The following is a 24,956-nucleotide window of genomic DNA, read 5'->3' as shown; positions in this document are numbered from 1 at the left end:
AAGACCTGGGGTAACAACCTTGGCGAGAAACGTCCACTAAACTGGCCAGGACCGGTGCCACAAAGCCACATACCGTTCTCCTTGAGACTGTCTCCCCTTCCACGCTCATAGTCTCTCAAACCCCCCTTGAATCATCCAGGTTCCACGGTGTCGTCGTCTTCGCTGCGTGTCTGCTTCCGTCAGAGGACGGCTCAGCAAGCACCTCGGCCATCGACACAGCCTGCTTGTCCCTCCGCCTCGCCTGCGACACCTCGATCGCAACCAGCACCAGCACAACAAACCCCAAAAGGAACAACGCCACCACATTCACCGCCACGCCCGCATCGCCGCAGGTTCCCGCCGATGGCCTTCCGCTGGTCGGCGCTAGCCAGCGATAGATCCAAGACGGCGGCGTACCAGTTCTCGGGCGTCCACCTGCCGTCGGGATACCGCGCCGGCGGCGGGTTCGCCCTCGCCACGCCGATGTCAATGGCCTGGCCAAATGTCTTGGCCGTCCCGGCAAAGATGTATATGAGGGTTGCCATGGTAAGGAGCCAGGTCAAGAGGATGATAACCGATCAGAGGTACAAGACGTGGGAAGATCGGGTCCACTTTGTTTCGGATGTTCGTTAGCACTCCTTTTCAGCGGGGTAAATGGGAAGGTTGACCACCTTCTTCCGGGTCCACCACTCCCGCCAGAGGGCAATGCTACCACCGAATCCAACCAGAACTAACGCCGTGCCTCCGGCGGCATTTGTTATGTGGCCCTGGTCGGCCACTAGGTTTGCCGGCTCACAAAAGAGGAGACAGGGCGATGCGCCCGGAGGTGTGACCGCAAAGGCGCCCTGGCCGTGGCCGTGGAGGAAGCCAGCCATGGTCGAGACGAGCGCAAGGGACACGGCGACGTCGACCGGGAGGAGGAAAGTTGCCAAACCGATGGGCAACAGCAGGGAGCGAGATGTTCCCATCTTGACCGGTGTACAGCCAAGAACTTGGTAGGCTGCTAGATGAGAGACCACTCGGTCTCGCCAGTTGACTGAGTGCACTCACTTGGCCGCTTGACGTCGGTGCTCCATCGCGGCCAGCTATATAGCACCGTGCCGGACAAAGGGACGGGCATGAATGGGGCCATGTGGCAGGCTGCATATCATCTGCCCGTCCAAGATGTGGGGACAAAGACATGATATCATGGTGTTGGAATACCTGGCTGCCATTAGAGAGGCGCGGTGGAAGTCAAGAGGGCTTCATCTCCAAGACTCTGCCTCGTGGGTGCTTTATGGCGTGCGGCATCTTCCATCTTCTGGCCTGGCCGATGCTGCTTGAATGTGGTAATCTGATGTAATTCCCATCATCTTCTCAGGTAATGAACCGCCCCGCCGGATCAGTCGGGTAAAAGACGGTAAGAACGTAGAGACTCATTTGCCAGGAGACGGCAAATCGAAGAATGTAACGCAACCAATGAGGCCGCGCGTGAGCATCAGGCAGCCGAGCAGGACAAAGGATGAACGGCAAGAAAATGTTCTGGAAGGCGCGGCTGAGATGGAGGTCAATGGGCGATCCTGCCAAGCCCCCGATAGCTGACGTACCTTCCCGCCTTCTACCACTTTCTCGGATCCTGCGGCTGTGGTGCATTCTGGGAGATCGGGAGGCCTCGTAGGTCAAGGTCGTTTTCACTTCAAGTCTCTAAGAGTTGCCGGGACCTGAGCATCACGATGTGGAAATTCCCCTGGGAAGTCGCTGTGTTGCTGTGTACGGATCCGTAGTTACCTTCCGATATTCACTTACACACATAAGCCGGTAGTTAGTTAGACCCCTAGACTTACCCCAATGAACGCCCAGTTTATGGATAAAACGAATCTCTACCTGTAAATGCATAACGTTATCAGGCGAATTTCCCAATCAGAAACCCAAGCTCCCGAGGTGGGCTGAATACCAGACACCAGCACCAACTCCACCACACACCCAGAGTCATGCTGTCGAGGTTAGCCCAGCAAAGGGCGACTGCCCAAGCCCTGTTGCGGCGGAGGATACTCTCGGCTGCTAGACAAACAGCCGACACTCCCGCAGCCCGACACCTTCAAAAACGCACTCTCATCTCAGCACCCAAACCCGGCGATGGGCCGTTGTTGGAGCGTCGACCCGACCGGGAACTGCCTAGTTAGCCACTCCTCTCTCAAACCCCCCCCAACTCCTCTGTGCTAATGAGGGATTCCTCCCGCTCCAGGCCTCGAACAAACCACTTTCCGCTGGTCACGAACCCTGCCTCTCTTCGCGGCCGTCATCGCGCTCGCCTCGGTGGCCATCTTCAACTACCAGAAATCTTCCAGCCCCGTCGTCGGCGCGACCCTCTACGCCCTGCGCACGTCCGACAAGGCGCGCGCCTACCTGGGTGACGACATCTACTTTGCGCAGCAGATCCCTTGGATTTCGGGCGAGATGAACCAGCTGCACGGCCGCATCAACATCAGCTTCCGCGTCAAGGGGACGCGGGCTGGCGGGGTGATGCGCTTCGCCAGTTACCGGCCCAGCCCGCGGGGCATGTTTGAGACGACCGAGTGGAGTTTGGAGACGGACGACGGGGTCGTGATCGATCTGCTCGAGGACGGGGATCCGTTTAGGAGTATTGTGGGCGGTGCGGTAGATGATTTGGACGAGGACGAGGTGCCCGCGGCCGCGACGACGAGGGGGTTCAGGCAGATGAAGAAGTAGAACCGAGAGAGAGACTCTACGCCTTACTGTACATTTGATTGTATGTCTGTATGATATGATACAAGAGAGACGACGCGAGAAAAAACAAGCATACAACAACACCACCTAGAACTCAGCCGGCGCGCGTTCTGCCATGTCCTCCCGCGCGCTGGCCGCAATGATCTGCTCAATCGCATTCGCTTGCTCCTCAGTCGGATTCATGCCCTGAGCCATGAGCTCTGCTATCCTCTTCTCGCGCCGCGCCTCCTTGAGCTCCAGATGCCGTTCCCTTGCCGCTTGCAGATGCGCCTCGGCGTCGGGAAACCGCTCCTCGAGCAATTTCCTCGTCTTCTCGATAAAATCCTCCGGCGGCGGGTCCTTCTTGCACGCATCCTGAATCCTCACCACCGCGCCCTTATGGCCTGCCACGCACCCCTTGACCACCACAATCCCAAGGTCATTATCCACCATCAGCACCGGCAGGTTCTGAATCGTGACGCGCTGATTGCCCATCCGCCCGGGCATCTTCTTGCCCGGCAACACCCTCGATCCGCTTCCCTGACTCGGCCCAACCGACCCAATCGTGCGATGATTCTTCGAGTTACCGTGACTCGCCTCCTGCCCCGAAAACCCATGCCTCTTCATGCCACCCGCAAACCCCATCCCCCTCGAATAACTGCGCACATCCACCCTCTGCCCCACATGAAACCAATCCGGCAACAGCTGCACCCCCACGGGCAACAACCCCTTCTCGTCACGCACCCGAAACTCGGCCAGCACCTCCTTGGGCGCGATCCCTTTCGCCTCGTAGTACCCCAGCAGCGGCGCCGTGACGTTGCCCGGCTGCCGCTCGCCCATGCCCACCTGCACGGCCCAGTACCCGTGCTTCTGCCGCGTCTTGTTGAAGACGGTCTGCACCCGGTCGAGTTGGAGGACGGTGCAGGGGATGCGCGCGCCCGTCCGGCCCATGAAAACAGTCATGCCCTTCTTGACGGCCAGCACGCCCGCGCGTACGGGCGTGGTGCGCTCCTTGCGCTTAAGGGCGGCGGCCGGGCCGGTGGTGGGCGCCGGGAGCCCCGAGGTGACTTGGTTGAAGCGGTGCGGCTTTGCGCGGGGCGGGAGGGTCGACCAGCCGGATTTGCGGGTGCGGAATTGCGTGTAGGAGAGGAGGCGGGTTTGTGATCGGGTGGGTAGGGGGAGAGAGGCCCGCGGGAGGGTGGTGGTTGGTGTTATAGGGGAGGGTCGAAGGGCGAGCTGGCGCCAGCAGCGGGCTGGCAGCCGAGGTGCCATCGTGTGGGTGTGAGTTTGTGAATTGGAATTGAACGGACGGAGAATTGTCTAAGGCTATGGCGGCATTGGGTAGCTGTGCGATAGTGGTGGACAAGACAACCTCGACGACGGCGAGGTCGCGCTTGGGGTTTGTTCGGCTGGGTGCACGCGGCAGAATTTGAGAGCCATTCTGAGCGAAAAATCGGGTCTCAAGAATCGCTCCCTTAGGAACTCGGTCAATTCGCATAGCTGCACTTTGCTCTAATCGGCCAATCACAGACTCCTGGGGTTTATGTCAGCAACATGCGCAGATCCGCTCTACTCCGTACTGAGCGTTTTGCCAGCCATCGGGTATGTGGGCCGGCCTGTGGAGTTGTACGAATTGAATGAGTTCCTACGGAAACTTACCGTTGGCTAGGTATCAACTAGCACTTTGGCATAGTTAATCCACACTGAAATTTTCAAGTTTCCGGGGCTCGTGGAGATGGGTTCTTGGATTCTCACTGCTCACAGACGGCAAACATGCACGGGCTGGGCTGGTTTCTTAGGCATTGAAGCTGGCCAGATACCCCCGTACAAATGTCCTCTTGGTGATGGGTTTCAATTCTGTCGAAAAGGGGTTGTACATTGAATGCCGAAATCTTGCAATTGTCGCCAGCTCATGAAATACCCGGTTCTACCGCGGCATTACCAGATAACGTGCTCTTCCAGCAACGACCTTCTTTGCGGACCATTTGCGTTTGTCCTCTCCCATCATGGCTTTGAGAAGCCACGCAAATCACAGCCTACCCCGAGCATCGAGCGGGACACCACAAGACTCAATCAGAGTCTCAACGCAGGGTTCTTACTTGACGAGCCTTCCTTGAGCGCTCGTCAAATATCCATGGCAGTCGCCCAATCTCGGGCACTGGATAGGCCTGGGAGTCTACATGGGCTGGACCGAATACCTGCAAAAAGGAGTCTTGGTCAGCTTGGATGCCACTTTATTGGGAATGTATAATCGTTCGGGGCTTCTACCGTTCTCCGGCTTCTCTCCGAGGGCAGATCATTCGTACGGGGAATAAGCGGCAGGACGAGCTGCCGATGAGGCCCAGGCTGGCCCTGGCCACCGAGAAAGTACCTTGGAAACAAGCAAACCAGAGCGTCGTGACGGCTCAGTCTGGACGAGTGGAATTCCCCTCCTCCCTAGACCAACCGACTTTTGGCCACTCCTCGGCAGAGTCGAATACTTGGGCAAGTCATATTGGCCTCGGCAGCCAATCTCACTGCATGTCAAGTTGCACAGCCCGTACAGGTTGCAGTAGCACCCGGCCGCTGACGGACAAAAGACAGCCTCTTTGCCGTAGATGACAAAATCACCATTACAGGTCATTATCAGCACGCCATTCAGCATCAGGGAGGAATTCGATAAGAAACTCACTATGCCACAGTTACCTAAGCACCCTCCCGGACAAGTCATCGGGAAGCGGCGTCTGCAACAACCAGTTCCTCCAGCGGACATAGTCCTCCCTCGACCGGCCGCGGACCGCCCCGCACGACACGGCAAACTGTGAGCAGCAGCTGACGCCGACTTCCTGGGGTTACTTCGTTCAAAGCTGATGTGTTTCACTCACCTTGGATATACCATGGCCTCACGGCCTTTGTTCATGGAAACTGTGAGTTCGGCAGAGGGATCATCGACTACATAGACCTTGCGCGGCCAGTCCGGCAGATGCCGATGCCCCTACGAAGTGTCCTCGCTCCGAAGACTTGCCACACCGATTTCAGCTGCTGGTAGCCTCGGAGTCGGTCCCCTGACAGGGGAAATCCAGCCCCGGTGCAGGTGGAACTGAAGGCCCAGCGGCAGACTTATTACTTGCGGGACAACAACCGAGACCAGGGTTAACCGGTCCCTTTCTCCCGGAGAGCATCGACATGGGCGATATTACTCTTGAGACAGATGCGTGAAGGATGAGAAAAGGAGGTCGAAGTCGACATCTTCTCTGCAGATGTTGTTCCCCGGGGTTTTCTACTGGAGTTGATACCCCAACTGGGGAGCGGAAACTGTAGGATGACAGACAGAGATCAGCTTGGGGGAGAAGACAGCGGCAATAAGCTTTTGGTCGTCGGCTGCCAAGACAAAGAGATAGTGGTGTTGAGGTCGGGACAGGTTCATAACAGGGCAAACAAAGCCACACAACGCCCTCGCGACCTCGAACTTCCGAAGGGCTTGAGAAGCATATTATGCTAGCTGAATGCGGCGACTTGCTACCAACATTCGCCAACGGTCCTCGCGTTTCGCATAAAAAGTATACATGTGATTCGATGAGCTGGCGGCTCGCTGAGCTTGGCAATCATTAACCGCCAGCCAGACTCGAGCACCCCCCCGATCACCAAAGTACACTTTACACAGTGTTCGTTCGTTGAAGATAGACTTCGATAGTATTTGCGGGCGGCTGTGTTGTCTGGATTCTGGTGCTGTTTGCAGGGTTGAGTCCATAAGACAGTTATTTCTTGCCCAATTGCGATATCCAGTACTATTCCGTCGCTCGCTTCAATAATCACCACCTGGCATCTGATAGCGGAACCTTGCTGTATAAGGCTGCTCTTTTCCTTCCATTTGCTCTGTCACGGCACGGTTGGCTTCAACCGTGGGAGAGATGGCTCCAAATACCAGTTTGCAATGTGAGAGCAGTTTCTCACTTCTGTATGGAAGAGACTTTGTGCTCCAATGCTATTGGCTCGGAAGCCAGTGACCAGACCTGCAAGCCAAGTTTGACCCTCTGCTGTAAGAGCCCTATGCCGCTCTCACAATTCCGGAACTGACGAACACCCCAGGCGTACGACAAGGTCAACAATTTCCAGCTTGCCAGAATTCCTTGGGCAAGGGCTGGTGCTGTACTGGGAAATGCGTCACCCCAGACCCCTCTCCCATTCTCATCAGTTCCCCAAAGACCATAAACCATACATGGACTCACCTCATACCCGCTGTATTCGGTTATCCCATTGACATCAACTCACCGTTAACCGTGAACAGCAACCCAATCGACAACTGCTACGTCGACCAGCGCTCTGTCTGTGACGAGCAGAACTCGGTCCCCTGCACCAACCTCGCCGAAGGCACCACTGAGGCATGCTGCCCGCGCCTAACAAGTTGCAGGTCATGCTTCAAGGCGAGAAAGGACTTGGTGTGCTGTAATATCCAATACTCTGATCTCCAACGGGCGGCCGGGTTTGAATCGTCGCGTCATCGTCCTCCGTCGTCAGCCACGACGAGTTCGACAAGCTCCAGCATTGCGGGTACCAGTACCAGTCCGAGCAGTACGGATACGTCAACAACCGTAGCCAGCTCGACCGCCCTGGTGACTGGGACCACGGCCACCAGCAATCCCGGGATCCCGCTTCCGTTAGCCACAAACTGGCCGGGCCAAGGGGCGTCCGAACTGTCGGCGGGGGGGGGGGGGGGGGGTGGTGGTTGCGGGTGCTGCGGTGGAAGGGACGCTTGGATTCGTGGTGTTGTTGGTGTTGGGATATTTGATATTGCGGAGATCACTGAAGTTGAGGCAGCAAGCCGGTTATCCTCACCTTCCGCCACCGCCACCGCCGGGAACGTCTCAACTGGCATACGGGTATCACCACGATTATTCTCAGGCGACGACAATTGTTGGACCACCCAGCTATGGGTACCCAGAACAACCGCCCGAGCCGGTGAAGGTCATGGACAAGCATGACTATCAGCCGATTGAACTGCCAGCTGCGAGGTGAAACCTGACAAGCTGTGTTATTGTATGTAGACTAAGGTTGTATGATCAGGGCTGAGAGCTGAGCGCGGAGTTTACGGCTGCGCATGGGTGACGGAGTCATTGCTTGCTAATAATGCCCCATTCTTGCGGTGGATGTAAAACATATATGACCGGGTTAGGTGGTTTCGGCGTGGTTTCAGCGCAGTCTAGAAAATATTTGTCTCCAGCCGCTGTCCAAGACGGGTTGTTTTATGCCTTGCGAATTGGTGTGGAGCGATCGCAGAAAAGTAGCCGCTGGATGAGAGCGGAGGGGGCGATCTCACAAGCGAGCGGAAGAAGCGATGAAACCCTAACCCTACTCACTCAAGACACCCAGAACAAGCTCATCACATTTGATGGAAAGCTCCCTCACTCACCACCATAGGAAACGTATACAACACTTGTTGAGCGATACCGACCCAGTCTCGATAAACATAATACTCTTTTGCCTCACTAGATTACATAAGACAGACTCCTCTGAAAATATGGTCTTTTACTTCACATCCAACGTTGTCGATCCCCCTGCCTTTATCTACGTGGGCAAGGACAAGTTCGAGAGTGAGTGACACTGGCATCTGCTCTTGTTGATCCCTGTGAATCCTTCTGACATATCGCGGTGTATCACAGATGAGGATCTGATCAAGTTTGGCTGGGAAGAGGATGTCTGGTAAGCCCTCCCCAAACCTGGACGCTGACAGAGGCTCACTCCTCGCAGGGTATGAAGGACCCTCGGCTTCGAGGCACTGTGTTGCTCATCGCCGCTAGTTTCACGTCGACAAGCTCTCTAGCGCGCACATCTACCTGCGCCTACGGGAAGGCGACACTTGGGACAACATCCCCCAGGAGCTGCTGACCGACCTGGCCCAGCTGACCAAGGCCAACTCGATTGAGGGCAAGTCGATACCCTTACGCAGATGCAATATCCTGAGGCTAACAGCGCCCAGGCAACAAGAAAGACAACATCACCATCATCTACACCCCCTGGTCCAACCTCAAGAAGGATGGCAGCATGGCCGTCGGCCAGGTCAGCTTCAAGGACCACAAGAAGGTCAAGAGGATACTCGTCGCCCAGCGCGAGAACCCCATCGTCAACCGCCTCAACAAGACCAAGGTCGAAAAGTACCCCGACCTGAAGCAGGAGAAGGAGGATCATCTGCGGGAGTTGCGCAAGAAGGACCAGGCCGCCCAGCTGGCGAGGGTGAGTTCTCATCCATCTCCTAGCCCGGAACCAGCAATCACTGAAAAGAAAAATGGACAGAAAAAAGAGGAGGCCCGCATCGCCAAGGAGCGCCAGGAGAAGAAGTGGCAGAAGGACCACGCCTACGACGACCTCTTCACCGAGGAGAACATGGAGGCCACCAGCAACCAGAACCGCGACGAGAACTGGGAGGATGACTTCATGTAGCCCGCTACGCTCGCCGTGCGAGATCAAGGCAATTAAGCCAGCGTGAACCTCACCCCCACTCTCACTGTGTCTCTTACTTACCCGGCCCCGGCCCTCCAATCCCGCTCCCCATCTGGTTCACGTTCGTCCCTTTGATCATGTGATCCCCCGGGTTCGCCGCCGCCTCGTAGATGATACTCGCCGGCGCCCGGCCGAGCTGCATCCACTCGCCCTTGAACCCAATATACGAGATGCGCGTGACGTCCTCTTCGCCGTCGCCAAAGTTGTCCGGGAAGAAGAGCGTCAGCCGGCGGACCGCGTTGAACCGCGCCCGGCGCTGTCTCAGTCAGCCAGACCCAGGCATACGGTCAAGGTGAGGGGCGGAGAGAGCTGGACAAGACATACCACAGGCAGCTCCTGCACCTCGGCCGTGCGGCTCAGCTCAAACTCCTGCGTCCCGCTCGTCTCCTCAGCGACGCCAAAGTCGACGTCGTCGCGGTTGATGATGACCTTCAAGGTCTTTGGCGCCGAGTCCGAATCCGACGTGCGCAGCAGAATCGAGTGCAGCTTGACCTGGCCCGTAAACCTGTCACCCATCTGAATCAGCATCCCCTTCCCAAATCCATATCCTTTCTCCTCATACCGCCCACTCCCAACAATTCACCTTCCCATCTTTCCCGCCGTACACATCACCGATCCACACTACCAACGCTGTCCAAACACGCATTCCCGCCACCATCAACCCGTGACTAACGTTCCCAATCCAACCCCTCCCCTCATCCTGCCCGGCCCCATCCTTCCCAACCCAAAACAGCCACAACCCAAGAAGCAACGACAGATAAAACTGCAATACAAAAAAACGAGGAGACACAGAAAAAATGAAAAATGACCTACGGCACGTTCACAAGAACCTGCTCATCCACATCACTCTCCACCTCGGGGTCAGCCGCCAACCGCTCCGCCCACGTCTTCTTCACAACCTCCCTCGCCGACCCATACACGGCCTCGTTGAGCGCCGTGACCTCGTTAAAGTTGATGTGCTGGTACAAGGAAAACTGCAGGGCCGGCGTGATGTCGTCTGAATGGTCATGGTCGTGGTCGTGCTCCGCTTCTCCGCCGGTGTGGGAGTGTTCGTCGTGGCAGTGATGGGACATTCTTTCTTCTCATGAGTTGGGGTTGTTCGTTGTTTTTGAATTGGTTCTGTTGTCGTGGAATGTGATAAACAGAAGGATGTATGGTTGGTGACTTAGAGGGTTGCGGCGTTCGTTGGCTCGGAGCTTGAGTCAGAGTTGAAGAGTGAGTTTGTGACTTGTGAGATCAGTTTGCTGTGGCAAACGTGCACTAACAATTTATGGAGAAGAAGCTGCCGCGTACCCATGCGCAACCCCAACGCATCAATCTGGAATCAATCTGCTCCCGGAATATCCCTACTTCTAACTGAGAAGAGTGTACACCAAGCACGGGCCTCTTATCTCCAAAGGACTAATAACAACTCCATCCTCCAACAGGTACCCCCATAAACCCACGCAGTCAACCACCCCCTACCGAAACCCGCTCAACCGCACCTCACTCCTCCGCTTCCCCTTCTTCAACGGACTCCTTTTAAACGGCGAAAACGAAGGCCGCCCGCCAAACAAACCAGGTAGCACCTGCGACTTGGGTTGCGATGGCGTGCCCTGCGACAGCAGCAGCTGCTGCTGCTGCGAAGCCGGCATCATCCCCGTCCCCGAATCTCTCCGATGCTCCCTTCTCAAAGGCGAACCCGGGCGCACCCTCGGCGTTCCAAGCCCTCCCATCGCATGACGCTGCTGCGACAGATCCCATGGGGGCAGACCCGCCTGCTGGCTCTGGCTCTGACTCTGAGTTTGGTTCAGCCTTTGGCGCTGGCTGCTCTCGTCCGTCGAGAGGATCATCGGCAGTGGCTGGGTAGACGGCCCGCCCAGTGACTGGGACAATTGGTCCGTCAGGAACGAGCTCTCGCCAAAGATGCGCTGCGACAATCGCTCGGCTTTTCTCCGGCGGGCTTCGATCTTGCGCCGGCGCCTGTTGATGGCGTCTTCTACTTCGACGTCTTGCCCCGGTTTCCACGTGATGTCGTCTGGGTCTGCGCCCAGATCCCAGCGGGAGAGGGCTAGCGTCGGCTCCCCGTGGATTGTTGGGGAAACGTTGAGTGTGGCGTACTTGCGCAGGCGAAGCGCGACTGCGTCGCCTTGCTCTTCTGCCTCTCCCTGCTTGGCTTCTCCTTTCACGTTGCGGAAGCTTGGTAGCGAGGGCTGTGATGGAATGAGACTCGGCGAGCTGGGGAACGGGAGCGAACTCGAGAGCTGGCTTTCCGATGAAATCCATGTTCGAGGCACGGACGACACTCCGATATTACTGAGATACATCTCGGCCGCCATGTTCTGCAGCACTTGTTCCCTGTTCTCGTGTGAAGGAGCATCGTGGCTATGCTCAGGCTCGATAAAGATTTCGCGCAGTCTGTCAACCAGGTCGTCAGGGCCGAAGTCGATCAAGGGGCGACGGGCCTCCGGCACAAAGTGCCACTCGCCAGCACGCCGATGTAGCGCTTCTTGCTGAAAATCCCATTCGCGAGCCACCTGGAGAAGCTCTTTGCCTCCCAGTTCAGGAACTGCCAACTCTAGCCTGGGGAATAGTCAGTAAATCGAGGCGTACAGGCGGGACAGAGGGCACATACAGAGAACGCCGCGGCATATAATCCTCCCTCTTCTCCCGCTCAACCGCCTCAGCAATGAAACCGAAGTCGACTCCGCCCGAGAGCGACACCGCACCATCTTCACCTTCCAAATCTTCCGCTGTCAAGCGCTGCGCAACGATGCCAAAATCGACCCGCTGCTGAATCCCCCCCTTCAACCTCTCTAACGGCGAAGCGTCAAGCCCTTTCTTCCCAAAAACAGCGCGCTCGTCAAACTCATCCGGCACCGCGAACGCATCGGTCAGGCTCTGCAGCAACTTGAGCCGGCGGTTGCTGTTCTCCCCGATGACCTCTCTCATATCGGGAGGCGGCACAGCCACCCCGGCCTCGTCAGACCAGGCGCACAACGCGCTGTGAACGTCGAGGTCTTGACCGAGCGTCAGCAGCTGGAAGAACCTCAGCTGCGCCTTTCTCATTGCGCGACCGGCCTCCGACGTCGGCTCATTGCCCATTCGACGGCCGGCGGGGAGGATGCTCAAGCCGATGAATCTGGACGGGTGGTTAAGGGAGATAAGATCGCGGTGGTACCGGATTGGCGCGCCCGGCTGCGGGTTGATGAACCAGAAGACCGTCATGGTGGTTTCCTTGACGGATCGGACGCAGACGAAGCATGCCATTTGGTCGTTGATGTATGCTCCTGGCGAGACGTCTAGCCTAAGGGTCCGGTCGTTGACGTCCTTTTGGTGAGGACAGGAGGAGAGGACGTCGAGGGTTGGCGCATTGTTTTCAGGCACCCTGACGACTACCCACAGCAGGTTTGTGCTGGTCAGGATGAAGGCTTGGGCGGGATCCAGCCGGGAGGGGGCTACACCGAGAATCTGGTGGGTATCTTTTTGCAAGGCAAGATGGGAGACAGAATGCAGCTTCATCCCTGAGAGATCGAACAGATGCAGGCTCCGAGGACTGGAGAAGAGCAGTAGTCGTCGTGGGGCCTGCCGCTCGCAATCAACGGATACACGAGATTGTTGCGATGGGCTTCTCGTATGGCTCGGCGGACGCCTGGATGGCTCGAAGCTCTTTTGTCCCAGGGACAGCCACAAAACCCCATGTGGCTGTGATTCGGATGGTAGGCGGGAAGGCAGCCTAGGAATATGACCTGAGACAGTGTTGCCGCATATTTTCAAAACCGGTGTCAAGTTCTTCGGTCGCGCGTTTCGACGTCCGGTAATTTCCCAAAGACTCCAATACCCAGCCTGGTCAATGATGGCTAATTGCGGAGTGTCTGCCTCGAGATGCCGGATGAAGCAGACGTCGGCTTGCAGACTCACTCCAGTGCGCTCACAGGGAATGGCTAAGAGCGGGTTGCCGACGATCTGATTGATAGCTGATCGTCCGGAGGCGTTTGTGGAGACCCTGGATGCTGGCATGGGAATTACCCGCAGCTCGGGCTCGTAGATTGTGGTCGACGTACCATTGGAGACGAGGAGCCATCGGATCGGGTCATGCTTCCGCGGGTCAAGGGCAAACTTGACTAAGGTGATGGGCACTCCATCCTGGCACCACTCGCCTTCGAGCTTGGGGTTTGCAGCATGGACACGAACCCGAATGTCGGCCTCGATCCAAACCCACTCCTCACGAGCAAGGCTTATCAGCCGTAAGACATTTCCAGAGACACCACAAGCGACGGCGAGCACAGGCTGGCCCTTGCTTGACCCGCCTTCTCTCAAGTCGGCCACCTCTCCCACGGAAAAGAGCGGGGTTGTGTCCAAAGGTGCTGGTTGTTTCTTTGGGTTAGAAGCTGCAATCTCGTCAATTATTAGAGATTCAATATCATCATCGATGATGGCAGCCTCCGGGAGGCGCTCCAGCAGCCAGTGCTTCTGGGATCTCGACAGCTGGAAAGGGCGCTTGTCACTGGGCTGGTATGCTGGGTTCCTGGCAGGCGCACACCATTGCGTGAAGGGTGCCACTTGCTTGAACCGAGGGGCTTGTGCCGTCAGTACAAGAGATACGGGAATCAAGTCATCCAAATTTCGGTACTCACCCTCATCCCTGGCCCTGTTCCTCTGGATCTGGCCGATGGCCTCATCACCCTGGGCTGGGGTGTATGTCAAGCGTCCGATGATGCCGTCCGCCGCCACGCGTCGAAGATTAGCCCTAGTGGAGGGTTTGACTGCATGTCGTCCGTCATCCATTTGGATTAATGGGAATGGGTGGCCAGAGAAATGAAGCTCTCGGGATCATTCTTCTACTTCTGGGAACAGCAGCGTCGATGTTGAGAGGAATCAGATGCGACTGTCGGCTGTAATAAGAACAAAGCTCGCAGCATTGACAGCAATTTGAGCGTGACGATGGAGGCAGACACTGCAAATGTCGTGCGTCTGGCTAGAATCGCAAGTATTAGTGTCCGTTTGTCAGTTGTGAAATGTGGGAGATGAGTGCAAGTCAAAGAAGGCTTTCATGATGGGTCCAAACAGGCAACTTTTTAGTGGGGTTAAGGCAAGCTGACGAATGGCGCTGCGGATGCGGTGCCAAGCCGGCCGTGTCCTTGGCGAAAGCTGTCCTGGAAACCCGCTGAGATGGCAGGAAGATAAACAACCCATCAGATCTCCATTTCGCAATGCGTCGCATCGCAAACCACCTCTTCAGCATCACCATCGCCATATTAATCTTGACATCGCACAAAAACTACGAGCCCGCAAGGAACTAGAATCGAGTCCACAATGTCGTCCGCATTCGAGCCGTCGCTGTCAACCAGCCGCCCACCATTAGGCGGGCCCTCGATCGCCGACACGCTGCCCAACATCAACTTCGGCTTCGACGAGCTCCGCGACCGCATGGCCAAGTTCACCGCCAGGTTTGACGCATTTATTGAGCAAGGGCGCAAGCGCGTGCTGGAGGAGCGAAACCAGTTCCGCATGAACGTGGCCGAGCTGCAAGGTTCGAAGGGCATCTCCCCTTCCCCGCCCTGCCGAAACATTACTAACTCCCTTTGCACAGAGGACCAGCGCATGAAGAAGAAGGACATCGAGATCCTCCAGCTCAAGACCAACACCTACCAACAAACCATGGCCAAAGAAGCCGCCGAGACGCGCGAGATGCAGAGCGCCATCGCCGAGCTGACAGCGCAGCGTGACCGGCAGGCGGCGGCGCGGGACGCGCTCAAGGAGCAAATCGCCGCGACGCAGCGCGAGATTGACGCGCGGCTGGCCGCGCAGCGCGCGCACCAGGCGCAGCTCGAGGCGCAGGCCCGCTTCAACGTGCCGGAGCTCGATTTTTGGGTCACCAACCTGTGCATGCGCATCGAGGGCGCCGGGGTCGAGGACCGGCTCAAATTTGTGTACACGCACGTGGACGAGAAGAACTGGGAGCGCGAGGCCTGGTTCGAGCTGTGTACGGGAGGTAGGGACTATGATGTGCGGCATTGCCGGCCCAAGCTGGAGAGAGACAAGGTGGAGAGGGTGTTGGAGCGGGTTAATGAGACGAGGGAGCTTGTGACGTTGCTGAAGGGGATGAGGGAGTTGTTTGTCGAGGCGATGCGACCATGACACAGTTGGTGGTACGGTGTGATGATGAGGGTCGAGGGATGCAATGTTGAGATACCAAGGCAGTTTGTTAGCTTTTCATGATCTAAACACCGAGGTGCTCAAGAAATGAGCCTGAAGTACCAAAATTTGGTTTGGAAGCAAGCGACTATCATGACTTGTGGTCGTAACTGCTCGTCCGATCTTCCGTCCATGCCCAGACGCGTGAACCCCGCCAATTAAACGCAGAAACGCGTATCGTGAGGCTTCTTCAACAGTTCAACCACACACCTCATCGTCTGCACCATCGGTCCGCCCAAGATGCCACCCAACGAGCGGGCAGAGAAGCAGGCGGCTGCACAGCAGGCAGTTGACATTCTGCACGAGATTGCCACCATTCTCGTGAGTCGGCAGCTCTCTCGCCTCAACACGCTTCAGGGTTGGCGAAGGATGAAATGAGCTAACACTTTCAAAGAACTGCCATCTCGACCGTCGGACTCTGTCCATCTGCATCTCCATGATTGAGAATGGAGTCAACCCCGAGGCTCTGGCGGTGAGTGCCCATTGCACTGTTCATTGCGGATCTTAATCCATGTTCAACGGCCACGAAACACTCCGCTGCGCCCCCTCATACACCAAGTCCATCTCAACTAACCCAGAACGAACCCCCTTTGCAGAATGTCATCAAGGAACTCCGCAAACAGGGGCAAGAAGCCCAGCTCGAGACCCCAGCTGCCGCAGCCTCCACGCGACGGAGATGAAGCAAACTCGCTGCTGTATTTAGAGTCACCATGCCGCCTCTCTTCCCACAACCCCAGCGACGATATCAAGAACAACGGACTAGAGAACGCTTTACCGGCCATAGCCATGACAGAAACCAGCATAGCATAACCCATGCCTGGCATTCAGCATTAGCTGAGGGCCGGCCATTCTTCGATCTTCGTCTCGACGATTGGTCCACCCGAAACCAACCACCGGCTTGACCAGGTTGTCGCCGCTGTGGTGTTTCGAGGCAGCCATGCCGAACCCGTGTAAGCTATCAACCAGTGTCTCACGGCACAGCACACCAGGTCGTAGCTTTATCTCCGTGGATCAAGACGGAACGGTCGTCAGCATCAGGCCTGGCGGATCAAGGGCGAGTTGCTCAATTCCTTAGCCACATGCATACGCTCAACAAGATCCTCTATCCTAGCCCCCCATGTTGCAAGATATGGTATGGTGTTGATAACATGACGATGACGCTGAAACTCAATCCACCCATTCCATTCCAAGCTGAGTCGATCCTTCCCATGCCCGAACTCCGGTCGCCCGCCTTGCCCAAGAACTCCAATATACCCGAACCCAAATTGTTTCCCCCGGTCCATCCCTCATCCATCCCGCCATCCACCTATACAATGACAACCCAGCCAACCATTCTCGTCCCATCTGTCCCGCCAGCGACGCATAGAATATGTAACCCAAGGCAGCGAAATGGCTCCCATTTCCGCAGCCAGGCCCCAAGAAACCCAACCAAACCGATCAAGCCTCTCCCTAGGCGCTCAACCCAATACCATCAACTACAGGAACGTCCAGCGCCAATATACATAGCCATGATAAACCCAACGCTTAACGGAACCAGCGACCCTATCTATGGCCAAACAGCAGGATATCATTCTCATCCTCTTCTTCTTCTTCTTCTTCCTCCTCCTCCTCCTCCCCTCCTTCGACATCCCTATCATCCTCCGAACTCTCCTCTTCATCTTCATCATCCTGATCATCATCAAACTCCACCGCACTCTCGGCCGAGGTAAGGCCAGTCATGATATCAAAATCCCTGTCTCGCGCGCCAAAGAGGTCGAGCATATCGTCATTCTCTTCTTCGTCATCATCTTCGTCATCGTCACCGCCGTCATCGGCAGCTGAGTCACAGGCTGTTTCGGCTTGTATTGTTGATGTAACAGTAAACGGTTGCCGTCCCAGAGAGGATGCAGTACGTGGTTTCTTGACGTCGGAGGAAGACGGGGTTGATGACGGTCCAGCCTGGTCCGACTCCGAGGGCGTAGAGCAATTGAGTAACCGGAGCAGGAAGGCAGGCGAGTACGACGACGGGGAGGTAGACAGAAGGGCGAAGCCTTGAAAATTGTTGTTGGTGTGGTTGTTATTGTTGTTGCTATCCCGGCGCTGCCGCGCCTCCTCGCGGCGTGCGGCCCTGTTCCGGCGGCGGATCTCTTCCGTCAGCAGGGCCGGGTCGAGGGCTACCGGTTGCTGTTCTCCTTGTTGGGGTATCTGTTGTGAGTTCTGCTGTTGCTGCTCGCCCGGCATGTTGAGCAGCTGCAGCTGCACGGTATTGTAAGACCGGCACACGGCGCACTTGAGCCCGAGCCAGTGGAAGGCCGTTTGGCTCTTTGCGCAGCAGTCGTTGCATGAGATGACGGCGCGCGCGTCGGCGTAGTCGGGCGGCATGGGCTGCTGCAAAATGTGCATGTCGAGCTGGCGGAAGTGGTACTCCATGTTGACGCACGACTTGTTGCACAGCGGACAGCGGTACGACGTCTTCTTGAGCTCTTCGAAGCATGCTAGGTGGATGCTGTGGCCGCACTGCATGAACATGACCGACTTGGGCGAGTTGAACAGGTACTCGTTGCAGATGGGGCAGTCCGAGTCGACGGCGCGCTCGATGCACTTGTGATTGTTCATGTCGGACATGGAGATGCAGGCCATGCATTTCTGCGAAGCGTCAGTCGACGGGCAATGGTCTAAGCGCGAGAATGTAGCTCACCTTGCAGTGGAAGAAGTCCTTTCCCAAGCCCTGTCCGATTCTGCACAGGCCGCAGTCGAAACAGTGGTAGATGGGCTTGTTCGGGTCGTCGTTCCAGAGCTTGCAGATACCACAGAAGTAGTAAGCCGCCGACTGGCCGCACTTGGTGCAAGTATCCGAAGCCTTCTGTGCACACCCGCACAGCATGCAGAGCATGTGCTTGGTTCGCCGGCGGGGAAGGACATGATCCTCGACGGCGTCGTGACAGTGGCGGCAGGTGTACCACCGCTCGCACGAGGCGCACTGCAACTTGACATTTCGGCGGTAGTGCTCGCACCCGAGCCGCTGCTCCTCTTCCTCGGGCTCCTCCTCGACCGACCACCATTCCCTGTCATCTGACCGTCTCCTCGGCACGTAGGTAGGCCGGAGATCCTCCTCAGTCAGAGGCAAATTCAGCCGGCCAAGTCCGTCACCGAGCGGGTTCCATTTTTTCAGGACTTGCAAGGGTCCGATAGGCTCTGGGGGCTCTGCAGTGTTGAGGGCGGTTGTGCTTACCGGCGAGACCGGTCTCAAAGTGGCCTGCGTGATGATATTGGGCGACCGTCGCGAACCGGTGTACTTTTCCGTCAACAGGCCATGCATCATCTGCGCCTTGGTCTCCTGGGTGAGATCCAGCAACTGGATGGCTTGTATCCTCCGCCGAAGATCGCCCATGCCGTCGTCCTCCGGGAGCGGACTGCTCCGACTGCCCTCTGGGAGAGACCATGTCGGTGGAGCGCCCGCATCCGTGGCTGTATCTGTGGTGAGGGCGCCCGGTTGCGCGTTCAACCCAGTGTTGGGCTCGGCTGAGATTGACGGTCCAGCCGGACTTGGTATCGAAGAATCGGTACCTGCAGCAGCCAAGCCTCGCGAAGGATAGGTGCGATTTGACGTCTCGGGGGTGTCCGACAAAGCCAATACTGAGTCTCCGGTCGGCGAGCTTACAGACTCGGCCCCTTCTAAAATCGGGTTTCCGGCCGCGCTCGAGTCGCCGCTTGATCTCGTTCTCTGACGATGCAGCGCGGGGCCTTGAATGGCGGGCGTCTCATTGGCAGTAAACCCGGACGAGAAGCGGCGGGCTTGTCGGAGAACGGGCGTGATTATGAAGTCAGAGACGAGCTGAGCCATCGCAAAGCATCGGCTGCGTTTGATGGAGGGCTCAAGGCTGATGTCCGTCGCCTGGCGAGATAGAGGGCATGGAACGGAGAAGGGGCAGTTCAAGTTAAGCAGCTTGGATGGCTTAGGCTGAGCGACAGGGGTGCGCCTCCGGGTTTCGAGGCTGCCCTGTTATTGGCCGTTGTGGACTCCACCAGCCAGCAGTGAGCGGACACCCGGAGATCCAGGAGTGAGTTGATAACTACTGTACAAATACCGGTAGACCTACTTGATCAAGTCGAAAAGTAAGTTGGTCATGCAAAGAGCCAAATCTGGTTTGACACTCAACGTCCTGTGCTGCTGATGAAAGTTAGGACAGACACAGCGCCAAGAATTGAGGCGGATTGTCAGGTACAGATTACCTTACCTTACCATAGCAGCTTACGTAAGGTAACCGCCAGCCGATGCCCTGGACGACCTGGGATTCGGTATAGCGAGCGAGGACGGCAAGGCTGACAGAAGGTTGTCCTCCAAGTGCCCTTGGTGCACTGCCGGTGCTGAAGTGCCGTACCTTGACCATTGTAGTTACCCGGTACCGCTGGTACTCGTGTTTCTCAACTCTGGTACTCCATACCACAGCAGATCGTCATTGTGCTAAGTCCTCCTTCGTACAGTAGTGTACCGAGGTCTTCGTACAAGGTACCGTACCCGAGCATGTCTGCATAGGTGCATCAGAACCTTTCACGTTCGCAGCGCGCAGCTAAGAGGCCAAGACGAAAGGATCATTGCGATTGGTGTGTACTAATGAAGGTATGAACGCGGAGGAACATTTCACCGTACGCAGTACCTATCCATAGCTATTCTAGAGAAACAGAAAATTCTAGCAATCCGCCGCCAAACTACCTACTCCACCACGGTTTTACATCTTCTGGTGGAGCTGAGACCATGGCGAAAACCTGAAACCTTCGGGACCCGCTCTATTGACAGTTTTCCAGATCCAAAGCAACAAAAAGATGATCCGGCGTGATTCGGAATTTATAAGCAAGTATGAGGCTCTTGGATGTTGTGACGCCAATCCCTTCGAGGGGCATATAAATGCTGTCCGTTCCTGTCAGGGGTAAACCACAAACCTATCATACAGACACCAAAGCCGACACGCATTACGATCAAAGACGACAAAATGCCATCCCTTCCAGACGTCGACGTCGAGGCTGCTCCGGGGCTCTCCTACTTCACCCCGGCCCAGAGCCCCCCAGCGGGAACGGCTGCTGATCCCCAGAGCAGCGGCAAGCCCGTGCCCAAGCTCTTCAAGCCTCTCACCGTTCGCGGTGTAAGGTTCCAAAACCGCCTTGGTGTATGTCCCCTGAACCCATTTTACAGTTCCCAGAATACCTGTTCCTGACTGAACCCGATGCAGGTTGCACCCATGTGCCAGTACTCAGCCGAGGATGGGCACATGACCGACTACCACCTCATGCACCTGGGCAGCATTGCGCAGCGCGGCCCAGGCATGATCATGATCGAGGCGACAGCGGTCCAGCCCGAGGGCCGCATCACGCCCCAGGATGTTGGCCTGTGGAAGGACTCGCAGATCACGCCCATGAAGCGCGCCATCGACTTTGTGCACAGCCAGGGCCAGGTCATTGGCGTGCAGCTGGCCCACGCCGGCCGGAAAGCCAGCACCGTGCCGCCGTGGAAATACAACGAGGCCGTCGTCGCGACGGCCAAGGTCGGCGGGTGGCCCGACCGCGTCTTCGGGCCGAGCACCGTGCCCTTTGACGAGCATCACTGCCAGCCCAAGGCCATGACCAAGGAGGACATTGAGCGCTTCAAGCAGGACTGGGCCGCGGCGGCCAGGAGGGCTCTAACTGCTGGCGCCGACTTCATCGAGATCCACAGCGCACATGGCTATCTCCTTTCGTCCTTCCTGTCGCCCCAGGCCAACACCCGGACGGACGAGTACGGCGGCTCGTTTGAGAACCGAATCCGGCTGCCCCTGGAGATTGCGCAGATTACACGTGACGTCGTTGGAGACAAGGTTCCCGTGTTCCTGCGCGTCTCGGCCACGGACTGGGTGGAGGAGGACGTGCCCGAGGAGAGCTGGACCCTGAAGGACACGGTGCGGTTCGCCGAGGCGTTGGCTGCCCAGGGTGCTGTCGACCTGATCGACGTCTCTTCGGGCGGTGTCCACTCGGCGCAGAAGGTTAAGTCTGCTCCGGGCTTCCAGGTGCCGTTTGCCGTCGCGGTCAAGGAGGCTGTGGGGGACAAGCTGCTAGTTGCGACGGTGGGGTCCATCACCAACGGTAAGCAGGCAAACCGTTACTTGGAGGAGGAAGGGCTGGATGTTGCCCTAGTGGGACGTGGCTTCCAGAAGGATCCTGGTCTGGCCTGGACGTTTGCTCAGCACCTTGACACTGAGATTGCGATGGCCTCCCAGATTCGCTGGGGCTTCACACGCCGTGGTGGCACGCCATACATTGACCCGAACACGTACAAGCCGTCCATTTTAGAGTGAACCTCATTAGAGCGAGCGTTTAGATACCTAGGGGTAGAGTTTAGACATAATCTTAGCTCATAGAATCGTCGGAATGAGTAGGTAATTATCGTTATAACATGCTGCACTGGGCCAGTTCGCGGATCGCCTTGCTGCTCCTCCTGAGCATCCCCTCCTAGAAACCCCCCCTCACACCGCCCCGACTCTCACCGACCGCCTCACCCACCTCAACCACAAATTCCGCCTTGAACCCCAAATGATCCGTCACCCACGGCTTCTCCAGATCCCACTCCTCCATCGACTCCCTATCCGCCTCCTCCTCCTCCTCCTCCTCCACCACCACATCCATCCCAAACCTCTTAAACCCCCACCAATGTCACACCCTACCACAAACCGAAACCTTATCCACCCTCCTCAGCCCAAACCTCCCCGCTCCCGGCCATCTGCCCCCACGTCATCCCCGCCTTATCCCCTTCCCCCCCTCCGTTCTCGAGGTACGCGTCCCGCAAGCCGCACTCGGCAGGCAGCGTTCCTGCCAAACTTCTCAGTGGCGTTCAGATCCCCGGCCAATACCCCGGCATACTCCTGGCGCAGGTGTGCCGCCGCGGCAGCCAGCTGGACAGGCCGTTTGGGCGGGACAGCGCGCGGCGACTCGAGGTGGGTGGTCACAGCGCAGTGTGTGCGACGCACCGGGGAGGGCGACGTCGACGAAGAGGGCGTCGCGCTCATCACGGTGCGGGCGTAGTGCTGGCGGGCGACGGACGTGATGGGCAGCAGTCCGTCGGAGCGCGGCACGAGGATGGTGGTGCCGTGCGCTTCGACGGGCCGCCATTGGCCGTCTCGGAAGGTGAAGTATTCCTGCGGTACGGCTCGCCGCGCTTCCAGGTGTGGATGGCGCGGAACAAGTCGCTTGCCTGGGTGATAACTCGGGCGGGGTGGTCTCCAAATTGTACGGTCTTGCCGGGGACGAGGCGGCGGATAAGTCCAGACATTTGACAGCTCCTGGTGAATCCGCCAAGGTAATGATGAATCTTACAATGAAAGGCTCGTTTTGTTATGTTAATTTGAATGTTCCGTGAGGAAGGAGGGGCTTGGTATGTACTTACCTGAGTACCTACCTTAGGCTAGGCAGCCGTTATGAGTTCCAGGTCAGGTTGTTTGGCAAAAGTCTGACAAGAATATGGAGCAGCTGTATAGATATGGATCCCATTAGCCGCCTTGTCATTTGTGCGTAGTTCAAACTGTTGATGTAGATTCTTCAAAGCCACGCAGCTTCAGGTATATCATTAATAGTTCCCATCTGAGAATCACCTAGTTATGACTCCAATTGTCTCTGACAGCTTACTATCGTCATCCTTGACGTCGTTACGTCGTCTTGATGGCCAGACTCGGTAACTCCTGGCTGTGGCCGTGAACATCAATGCAGAGGCTCTCGGCACGAAACATGGACGATTTTACGTAGAAGTTTTCCCAGAGTGTACATATTCGTTTCGACTCGGCACGGCAGTCGCTTTGCTTCTCCCTCCTTTGTTTCGTTTCCTCCTCGAGTTTGAATGCGGAAAAATCCAAATTGCCAAACGGTCCCGCCCGTACCTTAGGTTGCCAAACACACTTCACGACAAGTGAACTTGCCGTATTTTGTTGTTCTGTGGCCACCTTTGCCACCGTGAGCAACGACAAGTTGTGAAACCGTAACCGTCCGTCGAGCAAATATTAAGGGGCAGCCAAGATCTTGAGCAAGCTCCTTCCCAGCCGGCAGTGACCAACTACTTACAGTACTGCTATTGCCAGTTCCCAAGTCATTAGACTCTCTTGGCTGCCCTTCAAAAAGGCCTTTGCCACTTCTCTGATCTGCAAATGAGGAAAAAAAAAGACTCGGTCGGCTTTATCTCATAGTTCCACCACTTTCGCACCACGGTGTTTGATTTCAACACAGGGCCACCAAACTGCTTGACAAAAGCTCGCCGGACTAGACCCCTTCATCCTCACGCGGACGAACTGGACTTGGACCGGCTACGGAAACCACTTCCCAGGGCGCCGTGGAGAGGTTGTACGACCCCTTCCGGGGACCCACCGGACACGCCCACCCGCCTTACTCACTCGGGAGGGAGTCTAGGTTAGAAGGGCAAGACTCGGAGGGCTTCCTGGACGGCCCCAGCAATGCTTGAACCAACATCTCATGGTTCTTGGGCAAGATGTCGGGGGACCGCCGCCAGGAAGCGTTTGGCCACTGGTGGTGGTCAGTTGATTTCAGACAAGGCAGATCGACTCTTATGAATATTGAAAGCGCGTCTGTGCCTCTGGTTTTCTTTGTCCGGAAGCAATTTCAAACTTCTTAGTGGCCCTGTGCACTGTTTGTTTCCATCCAAATACCTCTCAACCTAAGACCTTCCTTTGAGGCCTCGGCCTTTTGCTTGATTCCAGCCAATCTCTCAATAAGGTAGTACCTTCAACCATAGTGACAGTAGAGTCACAGAGTAGCTTAGGAGAAACAGTTGATGACTCGAAATATTAGCTCTCTCATTGAAGCCCCCCCTTTCTGTCGCTCTCCTCCAAAAGTTGTGACCTCAGTACACCGAGACTTATCCGCCCCTAGATATCGGAAAGATTGTATCCAACTGTTTGTAAGCCGCCGTATACATCCATGATGCAATTGCGACACCCGCAGTATGACCGTCGAATTGCTCCATCACTAATCGTGACTCGTGCCGTTGCTCCATTTAGCCCTATCATTACTTGGGCTGGAGACCACTGTCTTATCTGTCCCTTGGCCACTGCTCGACTCCCCCAACATGAAGAATCTACGCTATACGCCCAAGTATGCCTAACACGCCCCCATCAATACGGCCTGACCAGGCGCAACAGGTAAGAAGCCATCAGCCTGGAAGCTGAACTAAGGCAAGGTAGGTAGCCACCCATTCAGCACGCCACAACCCCGACCAAGGACCGGATCATTAGCTGAGAGCTCGCCAGCTCAGCACTCCACCCCCTCTCCCTTGAAACCATTGGCCACGCAACCGGCGAACCGGCTTCCTTTCCGCCCCTACCAGACGATCGCATCATGCACCACAGACTAGATCCGAGTCCAAACTCAAACATGTATCCATTGGGCTACAGGCCAACAGCGTTGAACTCTAGGGTGAGCGGGTGAGGGCAGGGAGGCGTCCTTCATCCTCTTACAACCTGAACCTATCAACAGTAAGATGCAGTTAGACCTCTGACCAGCACAAGCGCAACCTGCACAACCCCACGTGGAAGCTTGAACTGACAGCCACTGGAGGTCAAACCGAAACGTAAGACTCCTGTCGCCGAACTCTAATTGATGTGATGAAG

At 56.6% G+C, this 24,956-nt stretch overlaps 14 protein-coding genes across 14 annotated transcripts; 6 read left to right on the top strand and 8 right to left on the bottom strand.

Annotated features, from left to right (window-relative positions):
• Positions 1-115: 115 nt before the first annotated feature.
• On the bottom strand, positions 116-1,397 carry N657DRAFT_719557 (uncharacterized protein; the record flags this gene model as incomplete). Its single annotated transcript, XM_062797507.1, has 3 exons — positions 648-1,397; positions 282-473; positions 116-250 (listed from the first exon to the last, which is right to left on the bottom strand). Exons 1-3 carry the CDS (start codon positions 945-947, stop codon positions 116-118), a joined length of 627 nt encoding a protein of 208 aa, XP_062646415.1. The 5' UTR covers positions 948-1,397.
• Positions 1,249-1,780, bottom strand: N657DRAFT_471579 (uncharacterized protein). Its single transcript, XM_062787529.1, has one exon. The coding sequence runs from the start codon at positions 1,609-1,611 to the stop codon at positions 1,336-1,338; it is 276 nt and encodes a 91-aa protein (XP_062646414.1). The 5' UTR covers positions 1,612-1,780; the 3' UTR covers positions 1,249-1,335.
• N657DRAFT_646355 (DUF1783-domain-containing protein) lies at positions 1,755-2,881 on the top strand. The gene is made up of 2 exons (XM_062793109.1): positions 1,755-2,136; positions 2,204-2,881. Exons 1-2 carry the CDS (start codon positions 1,950-1,952, stop codon positions 2,686-2,688), a joined length of 672 nt encoding a protein of 223 aa, XP_062646413.1. The 5' UTR covers positions 1,755-1,949; the 3' UTR covers positions 2,689-2,881.
• Positions 2,794-3,957, bottom strand: N657DRAFT_620594 (translation protein; the record flags this gene model as incomplete). Its single annotated transcript, XM_062790594.1, has 1 exon — positions 2,794-3,957. One exon carries the CDS (start codon positions 3,955-3,957, stop codon positions 2,794-2,796), a length of 1,164 nt encoding a protein of 387 aa, XP_062646412.1.
• A 525-nt stretch (positions 3,958-4,482) lies between these two features.
• Positions 4,483-5,582, bottom strand: N657DRAFT_646353 (uncharacterized protein). The gene has a single exon (XM_062793108.1). The coding sequence runs from the start codon at positions 5,306-5,308 to the stop codon at positions 4,982-4,984; it is 327 nt and encodes a 108-aa protein (XP_062646411.1). The 5' UTR covers positions 5,309-5,582; the 3' UTR covers positions 4,483-4,981.
• A 993-nt stretch (positions 5,583-6,575) lies between these two features.
• Positions 6,576-7,680, top strand: N657DRAFT_634676 (uncharacterized protein; the record flags this gene model as incomplete). The annotated part of the gene is made up of 5 exons (XM_062791292.1): positions 6,576-6,600; positions 6,676-6,703; positions 6,953-7,103; positions 7,208-7,321; positions 7,483-7,680. 5 exons carry the CDS (start codon positions 6,576-6,578, stop codon positions 7,678-7,680), a joined length of 516 nt encoding a protein of 171 aa, XP_062646410.1.
• Positions 7,681-8,182: 502 nt separating this feature from the next.
• Positions 8,183-9,555, top strand: N657DRAFT_664535 (coiled-coil domain-containing protein 25; the record flags this gene model as incomplete). The annotated part of the gene is made up of 5 exons (XM_062795245.1): positions 8,183-8,255; positions 8,325-8,359; positions 8,463-8,589; positions 8,642-8,895; positions 8,956-9,555. 5 exons carry the CDS (start codon positions 8,183-8,185, stop codon positions 9,100-9,102), a joined length of 636 nt encoding a protein of 211 aa, XP_062646409.1. The 3' UTR covers positions 9,103-9,555.
• Positions 8,780-10,394, bottom strand: N657DRAFT_646351 (DUF1000-domain-containing protein). The gene is made up of 3 exons (XM_062793107.1): positions 9,976-10,394; positions 9,487-9,667; positions 8,780-9,418 (listed from the first exon to the last, which is right to left on the bottom strand). Exons 1-3 carry the CDS (start codon positions 10,233-10,235, stop codon positions 9,176-9,178), a joined length of 684 nt encoding a protein of 227 aa, XP_062646408.1. The 5' UTR covers positions 10,236-10,394; the 3' UTR covers positions 8,780-9,175.
• On the bottom strand, positions 10,378-14,172 carry N657DRAFT_664534 (uncharacterized protein). The gene is made up of 3 exons (XM_062795244.1): positions 13,779-14,172; positions 11,777-13,721; positions 10,378-11,724 (listed from the first exon to the last, which is right to left on the bottom strand). The coding sequence occupies exons 1-3, from the start codon at positions 13,927-13,929 to the stop codon at positions 10,623-10,625; spliced, it is 3,198 nt and encodes a 1,065-aa protein (XP_062646407.1). The 5' UTR covers positions 13,930-14,172; the 3' UTR covers positions 10,378-10,622.
• Positions 14,173-14,314: 142 nt separating this feature from the next.
• Positions 14,315-15,624, top strand: N657DRAFT_646349 (uncharacterized protein). The gene is made up of 2 exons (XM_062793106.1): positions 14,315-14,674; positions 14,735-15,624. Exons 1-2 carry the CDS (start codon positions 14,458-14,460, stop codon positions 15,280-15,282), a joined length of 765 nt encoding a protein of 254 aa, XP_062646406.1. The 5' UTR covers positions 14,315-14,457; the 3' UTR covers positions 15,283-15,624.
• Positions 15,463-16,511, top strand: N657DRAFT_646348 (uncharacterized protein). The gene is made up of 3 exons (XM_062793105.1): positions 15,463-15,660; positions 15,734-15,811; positions 15,936-16,511. Exons 1-3 carry the CDS (start codon positions 15,580-15,582, stop codon positions 16,017-16,019), a joined length of 243 nt encoding a protein of 80 aa, XP_062646405.1. The 5' UTR covers positions 15,463-15,579; the 3' UTR covers positions 16,020-16,511.
• Positions 16,512-16,881: 370 nt separating this feature from the next.
• Positions 16,882-19,162, bottom strand: N657DRAFT_656766 (zf-CHY-domain-containing protein; the record flags this gene model as incomplete). The annotated part of the gene is made up of 2 exons (XM_062794735.1): positions 16,882-17,964; positions 18,017-19,162. The coding sequence occupies 2 exons, from the start codon at positions 19,160-19,162 to the stop codon at positions 16,882-16,884; spliced, it is 2,229 nt and encodes a 742-aa protein (XP_062646404.1).
• An 866-nt stretch (positions 19,163-20,028) lies between these two features.
• N657DRAFT_691136 (FMN-linked oxidoreductase) lies at positions 20,029-21,730 on the top strand. The gene is made up of 2 exons (XM_062797086.1): positions 20,029-20,483; positions 20,547-21,730. Exons 1-2 carry the CDS (start codon positions 20,310-20,312, stop codon positions 21,642-21,644), a joined length of 1,272 nt encoding a protein of 423 aa, XP_062646403.1. The 5' UTR covers positions 20,029-20,309; the 3' UTR covers positions 21,645-21,730.
• Positions 21,731-21,798: 68 nt separating this feature from the next.
• N657DRAFT_681630 (uncharacterized protein) lies at positions 21,799-22,615 on the bottom strand (the record flags this gene model as incomplete). Its single annotated transcript, XM_062796408.1, has 3 exons — positions 21,799-21,981; positions 22,140-22,481; positions 22,577-22,615. 3 exons carry the CDS (start codon positions 22,613-22,615, stop codon positions 21,799-21,801), a joined length of 564 nt encoding a protein of 187 aa, XP_062646402.1.
• Between the last annotated feature and the right edge of the window lie 2,341 nt (positions 22,616-24,956).

The sequence above is a fragment of the Parathielavia appendiculata genome, assembly GCF_033297405.1.
Source record: "Parathielavia appendiculata strain CBS 731.68 unplaced genomic scaffold N657scaffold_8, whole genome shotgun sequence".
NCBI classification, from domain to species: Eukaryota; Fungi; Ascomycota; class Sordariomycetes; order Sordariales; family Chaetomiaceae; genus Parathielavia; species Parathielavia appendiculata.
Note: the sequence above shows the minus strand (reverse complement) of the source record. Positions and strands in the feature narration are given on the sequence as shown.